A 12,318-nucleotide genomic window follows, 5' to 3' on the forward strand; every position below is an offset into this window, starting at 1 on the left:
TGTAACTTTTTCTAAAAATGGTGAAGGGACGTCTGGGTTTAAGTCTGCATGTGAGCGATGAAGAGCGCCCTCAACAATTTACTTTGCATCATGAAATCATCATCACACAAGAAGTACAGCTTTGATTGTTGACGTCGAAAAGTCTGTGATCCTGGGAATTTTCCAGAAAGGTAAAGAACATTCATGAAGTTGTTTAGATAAACGTTAAGATCATCAACGAGCTGCAGAATTGTGCACCATTCTTAGGTGCATCTGAGGGTAAGCTCGGTTGTAACTTTCGATTTGCAAAACTGGGGTGAAGTTTACAACCAAAATTCACTAGTGAGACAGGAAACTGGATTGAATGAAAGTAAGAAGTGCTTCTTTGTTTACATTGTTCTGCATTGTGTGTACGTTCGGTCTGTACACACGGGTGAATGTTGTTGTTAATAAATGGGATAGAAAGTGTACAATTTAATGAGGCAATCGTTTCTAATTTATCGAAGTGTTGGTTGGGAAAAATTGGGCATTCTTTTTAACTTTTCCATATCTCATGCCACCACTTTTCACCCTGTTCCACCCCAAAACTAAAAAGCATGTGAAAAGGAATCTCAATCATGTGAGTGATTAGATAGATACTAAAATTTCATTAACAAAATCATAGCGAATGAAAAGGTGGTGGCAAGATCAGAAAGTTCTTCCTCAAAAGGATACCATTATATATTTTTTATAGCGAATGAACTATGTTGGCAGGATCTGGAACTTGTGTAGAATAATAATAATAATAAAGCGGACATTTATATTGCGCAGTTACCTATAATATACAAATATACTCTACTGCGCATTACAAGGAATACAAAAAATGCAGAGAAAAAATGAAAAAAACAAGTACACAAACAGAGCAAGAATGAATTAAATGGGTGAAGTAAATAAATTAAGAAGACTGTCTAAAATGCAAGGTGGGAGATTGTTCCACAGATTTGGAGTGGCGTATAGAAATGCCAGATCACTTAAAAATGTAGGCATAGATTTCCCAGATGAGTGAGATAACAATGTGGGATCTTGAGAACTCCTGAGACGGTAGGTTGATTGAGACTGAGAGAGGGATTTAATGGTTATGAGTTCTTGCATGTTGAACTGATAAAGATATTTTGACTTCTGATTCGAAACATCAAATTATTAAATTTATACTGATTGTTGCAACATCATGTCTTTATAAAATATTTTTTGAATTTGTTATTTGTATAAGTGGCTGATAGCCCTCCATCTCCTACTCATAGAACTATGAGGTTCCTTCCGATATCAGCGGAGTAACCATCTAGGATCTTCAGTCTGCGACCGACTGTCAGGAGAATGGAGGGTTATGATTATCTCTCTCAACTATTGTAATATTTGTGTACTTACAGACATTTAAAATCTGCACAATGTAAAGGGACAGTAACATAACTGTTGAAATGACTTTGTTGCATTCAAGCAATGCTAAGTACAGACGTTAAAAATATCTTTCATGTTATTTTTCACAGACCACTGCAAAGAAGATAAATTGATCTACAAACTCGTTGCCAAATCTTCAATACAATGCCTATTGATGATAAGGAGGACAACGCTAAGCTTGGAAGTGAAGATGAGAGTAAGGATGCTCCTGGGGCCAGTAGCTCAGCTGAGGGAGAACATCCTTTAGACTCCTCTGGAGAAGGAGATATGATCAGAAAGAAACCCAGAGTGAATAGCCCACGAGGAAACAGCCCAATCGGTAAGGCATCCATCAAACTGTAAAGACAAGGCGTGGAATGTCACAGAGCCAAGGAGGCCATGGCCTCTGTTGCCCCTGGTCTTGGCCTTTGTGTCCCTTCAAAAGGTTCCAATAGACTTTTAGAGTTTTCAATGGAAGTGCCCTTTGCAAAATGAAACTGACCTTGCCCTCTCAAAGATGAAATTACAGGCCTGAGTAAAAATCATGACTCGCCACTTTGCTTCAAGCTCATGTGATTGCAACAAAAAGTTCACTCAAAAAGGTCTTAAATTAGAACCCTAGAAGAAACAACCTGTGAGAAAAAAGCCCCATATGTAAGGCACTATCAAACTATAAAGACCATGAACTTGAGGCAAAGTGGCAAATCACCACTTTACTTCCAGTTCATTCGATGGCAACGAAAAACTTTATAAAATAATTGAATAGGTCTTTCAGGTAAAACCCTAGAGGAAACAGCCTTGATTAGGCAGCAATCAAATTATACTGTATATATATGGGTACCGGTCAACTCAATCCCAAGCCAACTCGGTCCCAGTTAACTCGGTCCTAAGTCAACTCGGTCGTGAGTCAACTCAGTCCCAAGTCAACTAGGTCCCAATTCAACTCGGTCCCAAGTCAACTCGGTTCCAAGACAGGGAAGTTTGCACGGGCCCGGGCGCGGGGAGGGACCGCAACCCAAGTTATTTGAACAATATTACATTCGTTTTTTATTTTCGACCAAACATTAATTTTCTTAGTTTTAGTTTTCTAATTAGTAGATTTTTGAAACTATTTATTATTCTTACAAGTTGGTTTGAAAGATTTCTTCATAATTTCACCAAACATTAATTCCTTTATTTTTATTTTTTAATAATTATTTAATTTGTACTGTTTTTATATTATTTAATTTTAAATGTAAGTTACTGGAAAAGAAATCGAAGAGGATTCAATTATTAATGTTTGTCAATTATTAATGAATTGTTGAGAGCCATACAGAAAACAATACTCTGGTTGAAAGCAAAGAGACATTTGAACAAATTTTTTTTAGTTGAAATTTATTGGCCAACACAATCGGTAATTTTCAATCGGTAATTTTCAATGTTGAATATAAAAACAAATGGGTCGCTATTGAAGGAATCAAATATTATACCCCGAACATCGGTGCACACTTATCCCGTTTCATGTACAAAGTCAAAGGACATATTTTTTTTCCAATTCAAAGAAAACATACAATTACTTGGGACCGAGTTGACTTTGGACCGAGTTGACTTTGGACCGAGTTGACTTAGGACCGAGTTGACTTGGGACCGAGTTGACTGGGACCGAGTTGACTTGGGACCGAGTTGACTGGGACCGAGTTGACTTGGGACCGAGTTGACTGGGACCGAGTTGACTGGGACCGAGTTGACTTGGGACCGAGTTGACTGGGACCGAGTTGACTTGGGACCGAGTTGACTGGGACCGAGTTGACTTTGGACCGAGTTGACTCATAAGCATGTATATGACCATCAACTTGACGCAAAGTAGCGAATCACCACTTAGCCTCAAGTTCATGTAATGTAAAAAAAGTTCTAAACTTCATTCAAAAAGGTCTCAAATAAAAATGCTCAAAGAAACAGCCCTTGAGGAAGTCCTAAAGAAAAACCCTTGTTGATTTGTTTGTTAATATTGTTTTATTTTCATACATTTCATTGTTAAACTTGAACTTTTCAGACATATTTTAAACAATAGACTCTATATTAAGACTGAAAAGTATCAAATAATAAAACCACAAAGTAAAGAAACTGACTGGATAAATTTACCCAATCAGTTTCATTCCCCTGTGATTTGTTATGTGATATCTGAAATAAAAAGGTGCACAACTCAGTTGTTTGCAAGACACTCTGCAAAGAAGCCAAACTCAAAAATATATAATTTTGTGCAGCAATGTCTTGCACATGGTTTTTCCCACTGTGGAAAAGTATGAAAAAAAAACATTGCCACATACATTATAATGCTGTTTTCACAAATCGATGTTTTTGAACCTGTTACATATATATGCTAATGTTTCACTGTCATTTTTGGTTTTCATGACTTTAAACAGTGTTTTAATATTCCATGGTAGCCTCTCCACACAAGCATGCAACATTTGAAGAGTTGCTGAGAGCATCGGGACTCGTAACCAACATGGCTCTTGCTCATGAGATTGTAGTGGATGGTAACTTTAAGCTCAAACCAAAAGACCTGCCTGAGAACTCGTAAGTATAGATCATCATTTATTCATTTACTGACTATTCTGGTTGTAAAGCTAAAGAATGTATTTCTTTACTATTATTTTGACACTGCTTCATGCCCAGCAGAGATCCAATTTCATGGAGCAAAAAGTAGTTAACAACACAACAGTTTACCGGTGCAGTCCTCAGTTCAGCCCATGCTCTATGAAACAAATCTGCTAAGTAAGAAAAAAAACTAATTTGCTATTAAATCTTGGTTTGTTTGGTAAACCAACAAGACCAACCATCCCAAACCCTGTTTGTATACTTGTTTAAAAGTGTTTTGTTTTTGTCAAACACATCTTTGCAGCATTGAGAAACAGTGTCGTGATATAGTGCACAAGGCATTCTGGGATACCCTGAGACAGCAACTTGAGGATGACCCGCCGACTTACGACCATTCCATTACACTACTGGGGGAGGTCAAAGAGGTTGGTACACAAACTTAATCACAAGCTGATTCTAAAGCCACTCTAAGTTTTCTATCATGTATCATAATTTGAGGTAATATTTGGTAAACTCTAACAAACTTGTTGTTTTTGTCATCTTAACATTGTGGTTGTGTCAATGGAACAACCTCCGTAGCTGTACATTCAGCCATTTAGTCTTTTTGAGATATGGTGGACATTTAAAGGCAGTGGACACTATTGGTAACTGTCAAAGACTAGCCTTCACAGTTGGTGTATCTCAACATATGCATAAAATAACAAACCCGTGAAAATTGGAGCTCAATCGGTCATCAAACTTGCGAGATAATAATGAAAGAAAAAACACCCTTGTCGCACGAAGTTGTGTGCGTTTAGATGGTTGATTTCGAGACCTCACGTTCTAAATCTGAGGTGTCGAAATCAAATTCGTAGAAAATTACTTCTTTCTCGAAAACTACGGCACTTCAGAGGGTGCCGTTTCTCACAATGTTTTAGAACATCAACCTCTCCCCATTACTCGTCACCAAGAAAGGTTTGATGCTAATAATTATTTTGAGTAATTACCAATAGTGTCCACTGCCTTTAAGAGTGCACCGTTTGGTTTTGTACCATTGTAACACAACCTAATAAAGAGTAGTGTTATGTCCACCATTCCTCAAAAAGACTTATGGAGGTAGCACTTCAAGCCAGGCTTCGAATTGATGGTACCCAAGCCTACATTCGTATGGACTGTGAAAGGGGTAACCCTGTGCCAGCCCTAGGAGTAGGTGGCAGCAACGGCCTCTGGAAGATATAGTTGTAGCCCACACCTTGAAGTGGCCTTCAGGCCTTGTGTGTCAGGCGACTTGCATAAAAAATAAAAAAAAAGTACTTGGTAGTAATAATAAATAATAATAATATTGAACATTTCTAGTTCACCGTGTCGGTCAAGGATGATGGTGCAGAAACAAAAACTCTAAATACACAGACAATCAAAAGCCGAAAGCTTTGAACATCCTGGCGCAGAAACAAAAACTCTAAATACACAGACAATCAAAAGCCGAAAGCTTTGATCTCCGAAACAGATGTTGAGAAGTGTTTCAAATTGAGAACAAGTTTCTGCTGGTCTGAGTTGAAGCTGTGGGAAGCTATTCCAAAGAGATGGCCCCAACATGTTAAAAACAAAGATCACCCTGAGTGCCTCGGATCCAACCAAGCATGGGCATGTTGACAATAGTAGTATGCAAAACACCCCAGTGTGACCTTGTTGATAATTGGTTGTCAGGAATAGTTACCACTTGATCCAGAAAGATTGACCTCTTTTGTTGATACTTCAGAGTTAGGAATTGAAGCATGACATGTGCCAGATTTTATAAAGCTGCTTTAAAGGCTGTGGACACTATGGGTAATTACTAAAAATAATGTTTAGCATAAAAACTTACTTGGCAACGAGTAATGAACAGCTGTTGACAGTATAACACATTATGAGAAACGGCTCCCTCTGAAGTAAAGTAGTTTTTGAGAAAGAAGTAATTTTTCACGAATTTGATTTAGAGACCTCAGAATTAGATTTTGAGGTCTCGAAATCAAGCATCTGAAAGCACACAACTTCGTGTGACACAACTTCATCACCCTGGGGAAGCGTTACAACAATATATAAATTCTACAAATTGCAGTTTACATTACGACCGACTAGTTAGCAGAAGCCTCAATGTTAAAGCCATTGGACACTTTCGCTAACAGTATTGTCCAAAAGCCCACACTTCGTGTATCACAACTTTTATAAAATAACAAACTTGTGAAAATTTAGGCTCAGTTGGTCATCGGAGTTGGGAGAAAACAACGGGAAAACCCACACTTGTTTCCGCACAATTCGCCGTGTCATGATATGTGTTTAAAATTAAATCCGTAATTCTCAATATCGAGAATTGATAATCGTTTTAATGTTTTCTCAAAAAGTAAAGCATTTCATGGAATACTATTTCAAGAGAAGTCTTTCACCATTACCTTCTGTAAATCCTGTAAGTTATTTGTAAATCTGTGAACTTTCTTTTTTTCTGTTCCGAAAGTGTATAATATTGCTCTAAAACCCTAAACAAATTATTTTGAACATTGATTTCTTTTAACTTAGCAGAAAAATAATACTTGGCTGAGCCATGTAAATACCTTTTTCTTGAGAGGTCATAAAAAAAATTAATTTGTCTTGTTCCGATAAAATACTAAAATATTATTTTTATTATTTTAGCTCCTTGTCTCCATCCTCCTGCCTCATCACGACCGCCTCCGAACTCAGATAGAAGAGGGCATCGACTTGCCCCTCATCCAGCAGCAAGCTGAGCATGGCATCTTAGATGTGCATCACTACGGAAACTTCATTATCAATACCATGGCAAATCTGTGTGCTCCGGTCAGGGATGAGGAGATTGCAAAGCTCAAGGAAATATCAGATGTCGTTCCACTCTTTAGGTAAATGTCTTCAAGCATCTTTACCCGGGCCGTTTCAGACAGGCGCGCTGAACCAAATAGATTTAGTTAGGATTGACTCTAAGGACTACCCAAATAATCAGTGGTTTCAGACAGGCGAACTTTACGTAACATTTACATTGTCTCTTAGTCTCTACCTATGACAGGATCGACGTCTGAAACCAAGGTGCTCCAGAGGTCAGTCGGTATGACTGCAACAGTCAACCTTTCAACTTCTAGCGAGTCCAGTCGCTCCTAACTGTTTCAGACATCAAAATTTTCATGTACTTTACGCACAAGCCAACAATCCCCCCCCCCCTGGTGCTACTGTGTCATCGGGGTGTACTAAATAAGTAAATAAAATAAATAAATAAAATGTATGGAAACATTTCAGTTCTTGATGAGTTATTAACTTCCTCGTTGCAGAGAAATCTTCCGGGTTCTTGAGTTGATGAAACTGGACATGGCGAACTTCACGCTTCAGAGTCTGAGGCCGCATCTGAAGCAGCAGTCTGTAGATTATGAGAGGGGTAAATTCCAAGAGTTCCTCAAGACACAACCAGGTAATGTCTCATTTAATTTATCAATTCTGGTTGTGAAGCAAAGGACTCTCAAAAAAGGGAACTTATGACCACTATATACTAGCAAAGATGTGGGAGAAAAACCCTAGAGAATTATTCCAGAGAAAACACAAACAGTCAGGTAGGGACTGAAAACCCTATCCACATAGTGCCATTTTATAGTGATAGTCCTAGAGGGTGAATTACATAATAGAATTGTTTTCTAAGGGACTAAAAAACCAAATTCACATAGTGCCATAGTGTTTCGAACCATAGTCTAAGAGGGTGAATTCCATAATAGAATTGTTTTCTACACCTGTGTCCTTCAGATGGGATGTAAAGCCGTTGGTCCCGTGTGTTGTGCAGCGCACAGGAAAGAACCCAGTGCACTTATTGAAAAGAGAAGGGGTTTGCGCCGTGTCCTGGCTGTGGCTGCTGAATGCCCCTTTGCACATTGTAAAACCTTATAGGGTGCTACATTATTGTGTCTCGGAATTCATATCTTCAATAACTTTTCTGTATAAAATGTAGGCCTACTAAGCACCTTGAGTACCTTGTTGGTAGATAAGTGGCTATATAAGACTTCGATATTATTGTTATTAACTTGGCCAAGTATTTATTGGACTTAATTGTTATAGATGGCCTGGAACTGACCAGGAAATGGCTGGAAGAGGCTGCAGATGACCTGAGGTCACAAGACTCCCAACCGTCAGCAGAGGGCGCTGTTTCATCAGAGTCTGCGCTCACCCCTGTGAGGATATTGAACCATGCTTATATGGCGCTGTTGGATTGGGAAGATACAAAACTGTTCCCTGAGGTAATGTTGTTTGTATTTGCTCCTCTACTCTTCTATTTTGAGTGGTGTCCTCGGTCAATGATGTTGTCCCCAGATCTCCCTGTCCCTCATGCATGTAGATATTTCATCTGCTTTCACAAACCAAGTGTCCCTTCTTAGTATATCAACATAGTACAGTTACGTGACATTTTCCCTTGCTTTTTTCTGTATGCTTTCTAACCCCATTCATGTATTTCCACTTCACTGCTTGTGTTTCACTTAGTTACCTGTTCATGTTTGTTGTGTTGTCATTTACCCTTCGAGAAAGACTCTGCTAGGGTCGAATTGCAAGCCATTAACTATTTTTTGCACATTATCTGTAGAATAACTAATCAAAATATCTATTGAAATAGAAAAGGAAATTCTTTGTTCAACCCAGCCAGTTTCTCTTGTGGTTTTTATTGATAACAAAATAACAATAAGCACTTTGAGATACCTGTAGAACAGGCAAAATAAAGAAGAAGTATTTTCCCTTTTAATGTCAAGTATACAATCAAAATGGGATTGATCCAAAATTGTGTTCATACCAGGCATTTCCACAGCGTATCCATTTTTCGAGAAAGAGGTCCGCTCTAGTTGTCACCAATTTGTGCTATTAGAAATTATGACCAAAGATAACCATGCAACAAAAATCAAACCAGGTTATCAAATTTTCCTCTACCAACAGACCATTATCATGGACCAATCAAGGCTGCAGGACATGGATGAGAAACTTCGGAAGTCCATACTAATAGCAACTGTTCTGCTGGTGACATACACTAACATGGGTCCGATCATCACAAGTATCCAGGGCTTCCCTAGCACACTCAAGCACCACATCGTCGCCATCTCAGATGGAGTGGGGTAAGTCTTAATAATCATTTAGGAGGCTTGTCATCCTAACGCCTGGTTCATACTTCCTGCAAGTGCGAACGTAAAGCTGATTTCTATAAAGCAACAACCTGTGCGCGCTCCATTTCTCTTTGTCAAGCAATTTAATTTGCAGCACAGGAAGCGTTTACAGGAAGTATGAACTGGGCTTAAAGCCAGTGGACACTTTCAATTAAACAGTATTGTCCAAGGACCACACTTCGTTTATCACAACTTATATATAAAATAACAAACCTGTGGAAATTTAGGCTCAATCGGTCATCAGAGTCGGGAGAAAATAATGGGGAAAACCCACCCTTGTTTTCGCACGTTTCGCCATGTCTTGACATGTGTTTACTATAAATCCGTATTCTCGATGTCGAGAATTGATAATTGTTTTAATGCGTTCTCAAAAAGTAAAGCATTTCATGGACAAATAATATTTCAAGAGAAGACTTTTACCATTACCTTCTGTAAACCCTGTAAGTTATTTGTAAATCTGTGAACTTTTTGTTGTTGTTCTGTTTCGAAAGTGTATAATGGCTTTAGTTTGCAGCTGCTGAGCATGCTGGTTAAGAGCACCATACTCAAGTTCTTGTGTTTCTGATCAGCAGAGTGTGGGTTTCGTGTCCCATTCGTGAAGTTGTTTCCTTGAGCAAGACTTGAACTAAACTTTTATTATGGAAAAGTAGGGGTTAACCCCGGTGTTTCTGGTTCACATAGCAGGCACCCATGCTGACCAGTTTTCTCAGGCTTCTGATAAGCTACAGTAGTTCAGTTCACTTATGAGGCATCCTTGGCTTCATTATAAAAAGCATATAAAAATAGTAAGCAATGAAATTATGAAAAGGGCGCCTTTGGCAGCCAGCTTCTTACACTTTTATACCCAGGGAGCACCAGAGATTGAAAGTGTTTGATTTTTTCTGAAGGCCGCAGGAGAGATCTTACATACAAGTCTACTCACTAGTGGCTCTAGCAGGTATCAAACTAGGGCCACAGGGGCGCATAAGCCACCCATAACAGTGTACTCTGATTCAGTGTGGCACAGCGAGGGAACAATGCACCTCTCTACTTACATATTTTTGTGCTCCCTGTTAAATACAAGAAATTACTCAGAATAATTGTCAGCATAAAAACTTGTTAGCATACAAACTTACTTGGTATGAACAATGGAGAGCTGTTGATAGTATAAAGCAGTGTGAGAAACAGCTCCCTCTGAAGGGTAGTTTTTGAGAAGGAAGTAATTTCTCACTGAAATAATTGAATTGAAGCTTCAAGCTTCTAAGGGTTTATTTTTGTTCTCGTTATTTTTTCGCAACTTCGACGACCTATTGAGTTCAAATATTCACAGGTTTGTTATTTTATGTATACACTATAGTCTTTGACAATTTTTAAAGGTGTCCAGTGCCTTTAAGCCGTAAATTTATACTTTAAAAAAAAATGTTGTATAAAGTAAACAAGTTATTTATTGCTATTTCAGCAGAGATCTGCGCACTATCATGCCAAACATTGCCGAGCAGGTTTGCACTGATGTGAATGAGTGTCTGAAGGAGCGAGGAATAGCCGAGATGGATGGATTGAAGGCCGATGCATTGAAAAGTCAAGTCATTGCAGCAGGCGACAGAGAACACAGTGTCCATAAATTACTAGGTGAGAATCTTGTCCTATATTCTCTGTAACAATGCTCACATATACTTCATACACACATACAAAGAGCATTTATAAAGTGCCCTTTCGAAAAGATCCAAGTGCCATAAGGCTCTCCTTGTAGAAATTTGAAGTGAACAGGTACTTTCTGGGGATTTATTGAACTCTGTTTGTAGAATATATTATGAATATTTTGTATTTCATCATACGTTTAAATATTTCTACAGAAAAAAAAGGTTTTGTTGCGTATTAGTTGTTTATAGATTCTGTTTGACTTCAGATTGTAGACTTGTGGTCGAGATCTCCTTTCACAAGATCACTGCTCTCGCCCGAGGCTCCTGGCTTTCCGACTGCTCTCCATTAACCATAGCCACGAGAGCAGTAGTCGTGCGGGGGTCAGCAGTCTCGCAAGAACATCGGCAGTCTCGCAAGAACATCGCGGCGAAACTTGGATTGCTATCACTGCAACAAACATTCAATGACTTTATCAAGTCTACTTCAGATAGAATTAAGTGCTTCTTTATTTTAATCTTTCAGATTCTAGAGGGCGCTCTTTCATCAAGATGCTCATCTCTGTTCCAGTGAACTTTGACCCGACAACACGCATCCCGCCTGGTCTTAGTACTATTCAGCCTCAGCTGATGGAGGTTGCAGGTCAATTTGTGCGGGTCATAGGTCATAACCGGACTGTGTATGGACCAATCTATTCCGAGATTTTAGGAAAAATGTTGAATATTAAATAAATATTTGCAAATAGTTTTTGTTAAAGTATTTTTAAAAGAAATATTTATTGAAGTGAAAACCCCTAATATCATGGCTTGCCATTTGCCAAATTGTATGAAATGTTCTAACTCCTAGTAAGTTTCTTGAATGATATTGGCCAACCCAAAACAGACTGGACAATGGCCTTAAAACCAACATGATGGTATGGAGTGTTCATAAATATATTAATTGTGACGCACTTTACCTCTTTGTGTAAAGATTCGTGCTCATTTTATTTGGAGGTGTCAGTTCAGATCTTAAATAATTTGTAATGAAAACTGAAACTCTTGAAAAATTTACTTTAGACATGTTGTGGCTGGTTTTAATATTTCCTTGGGCAAGACACTTAACTAGGTGAAGAGTGTCAGGGCCTTGTGGTCAATAGCATCGAATTCAAGTTCTGGTGGGTTAAGTCACCAGAGGGTGGGTTTGAATCCCGGTCATGACACTTGTGTCCTTGAGCAATATACTTTACTATCGTTGCCTCTCTTCACCCAGGGGTATAAATGGGTACCTGCGAGGGTAGAGGTTGAGATTGTGTATAAAAAAGCCGTCTGAGCGCCACGGCAGCTCGGGCTGTATACTCCCCAAGGGAGCTGAGAAACATTTAAACGGTATATTATTGGCCCTATGACCAGGGCACTAATGTAAAGCGCATAAAGACTGTTATTGTGAAATGCACTATATAAGAATTTGTTATTATTATAATATTATAAGTGTTATCAATTGAAAAACTGGCTCAAATGAGTAGGGTCAGTGAGCTTGTGTGCTATGAGCATCATTTTTAGGCAAAAATCCATTATTGTTATTATAAATACTACTAATAAAGTCA

The 12,318-nt window shown here is 38.6% G+C and overlaps 1 protein-coding gene across 4 annotated transcripts; it reads left to right on the forward strand.

Moving 5' to 3' along the window:
• The first annotated feature begins 94 nt into the window (after positions 1-94).
• LOC117291824 (T-complex protein 11-like protein 1) lies at positions 95-11,942 on the forward strand. 4 transcript variants are annotated; one of them, XM_033773751.1, is made up of 10 exons: positions 95-170; positions 1,503-1,732; positions 3,816-3,948; positions 4,274-4,394; positions 6,616-6,836; positions 7,260-7,396; positions 8,032-8,210; positions 8,896-9,071; positions 10,561-10,727; positions 11,262-11,942. In XM_033773751.1, the coding sequence occupies exons 2-10, from the start codon at positions 1,558-1,560 to the stop codon at positions 11,465-11,467; spliced, it is 1,515 nt and encodes a 504-aa protein (XP_033629642.1). In that variant the 5' UTR covers positions 95-170; positions 1,503-1,557; the 3' UTR covers positions 11,468-11,942. The 4 variants fall into 4 exon arrangements, with proteins under 4 accessions (XP_033629642.1, XP_033629641.1, XP_033629643.1 ...); XM_033773750.1 differs by lacking the exon at positions 95-170 and adding an exon at positions 177-349; XM_033773752.1 differs by lacking the exon at positions 95-170 and adding an exon at positions 177-258.
• The last annotated feature ends 376 nt before the right edge of the window (positions 11,943-12,318 follow it).

This window comes from Asterias rubens, chromosome 6 (assembly GCF_902459465.1).
Source record: "Asterias rubens chromosome 6, eAstRub1.3, whole genome shotgun sequence".
Lineage (NCBI taxonomy): Eukaryota > Metazoa > Echinodermata > Asteroidea > Forcipulatida > Asteriidae > Asterias > Asterias rubens.

Coding starts and splice junctions, on each gene's coding strand:
- LOC117291824 (XM_033773751.1), top strand. CDS start 1,558: ATGCCTATTGATGATAAGGAGGACAACGCTAAGCTTGGAAGTGAAGAT. Junction 4,395..6,615: donor TACTGGGGGAGGTCAAAGAG/GTTGGTACACAA, acceptor TTATTATTTTAG/CTCCTTGTCTCCATCCTCCT. Junction 7,397..8,031: donor GTTCCTCAAGACACAACCAG/GTAATGTCTCAT, acceptor TAATTGTTATAG/ATGGCCTGGAACTGACCAGG.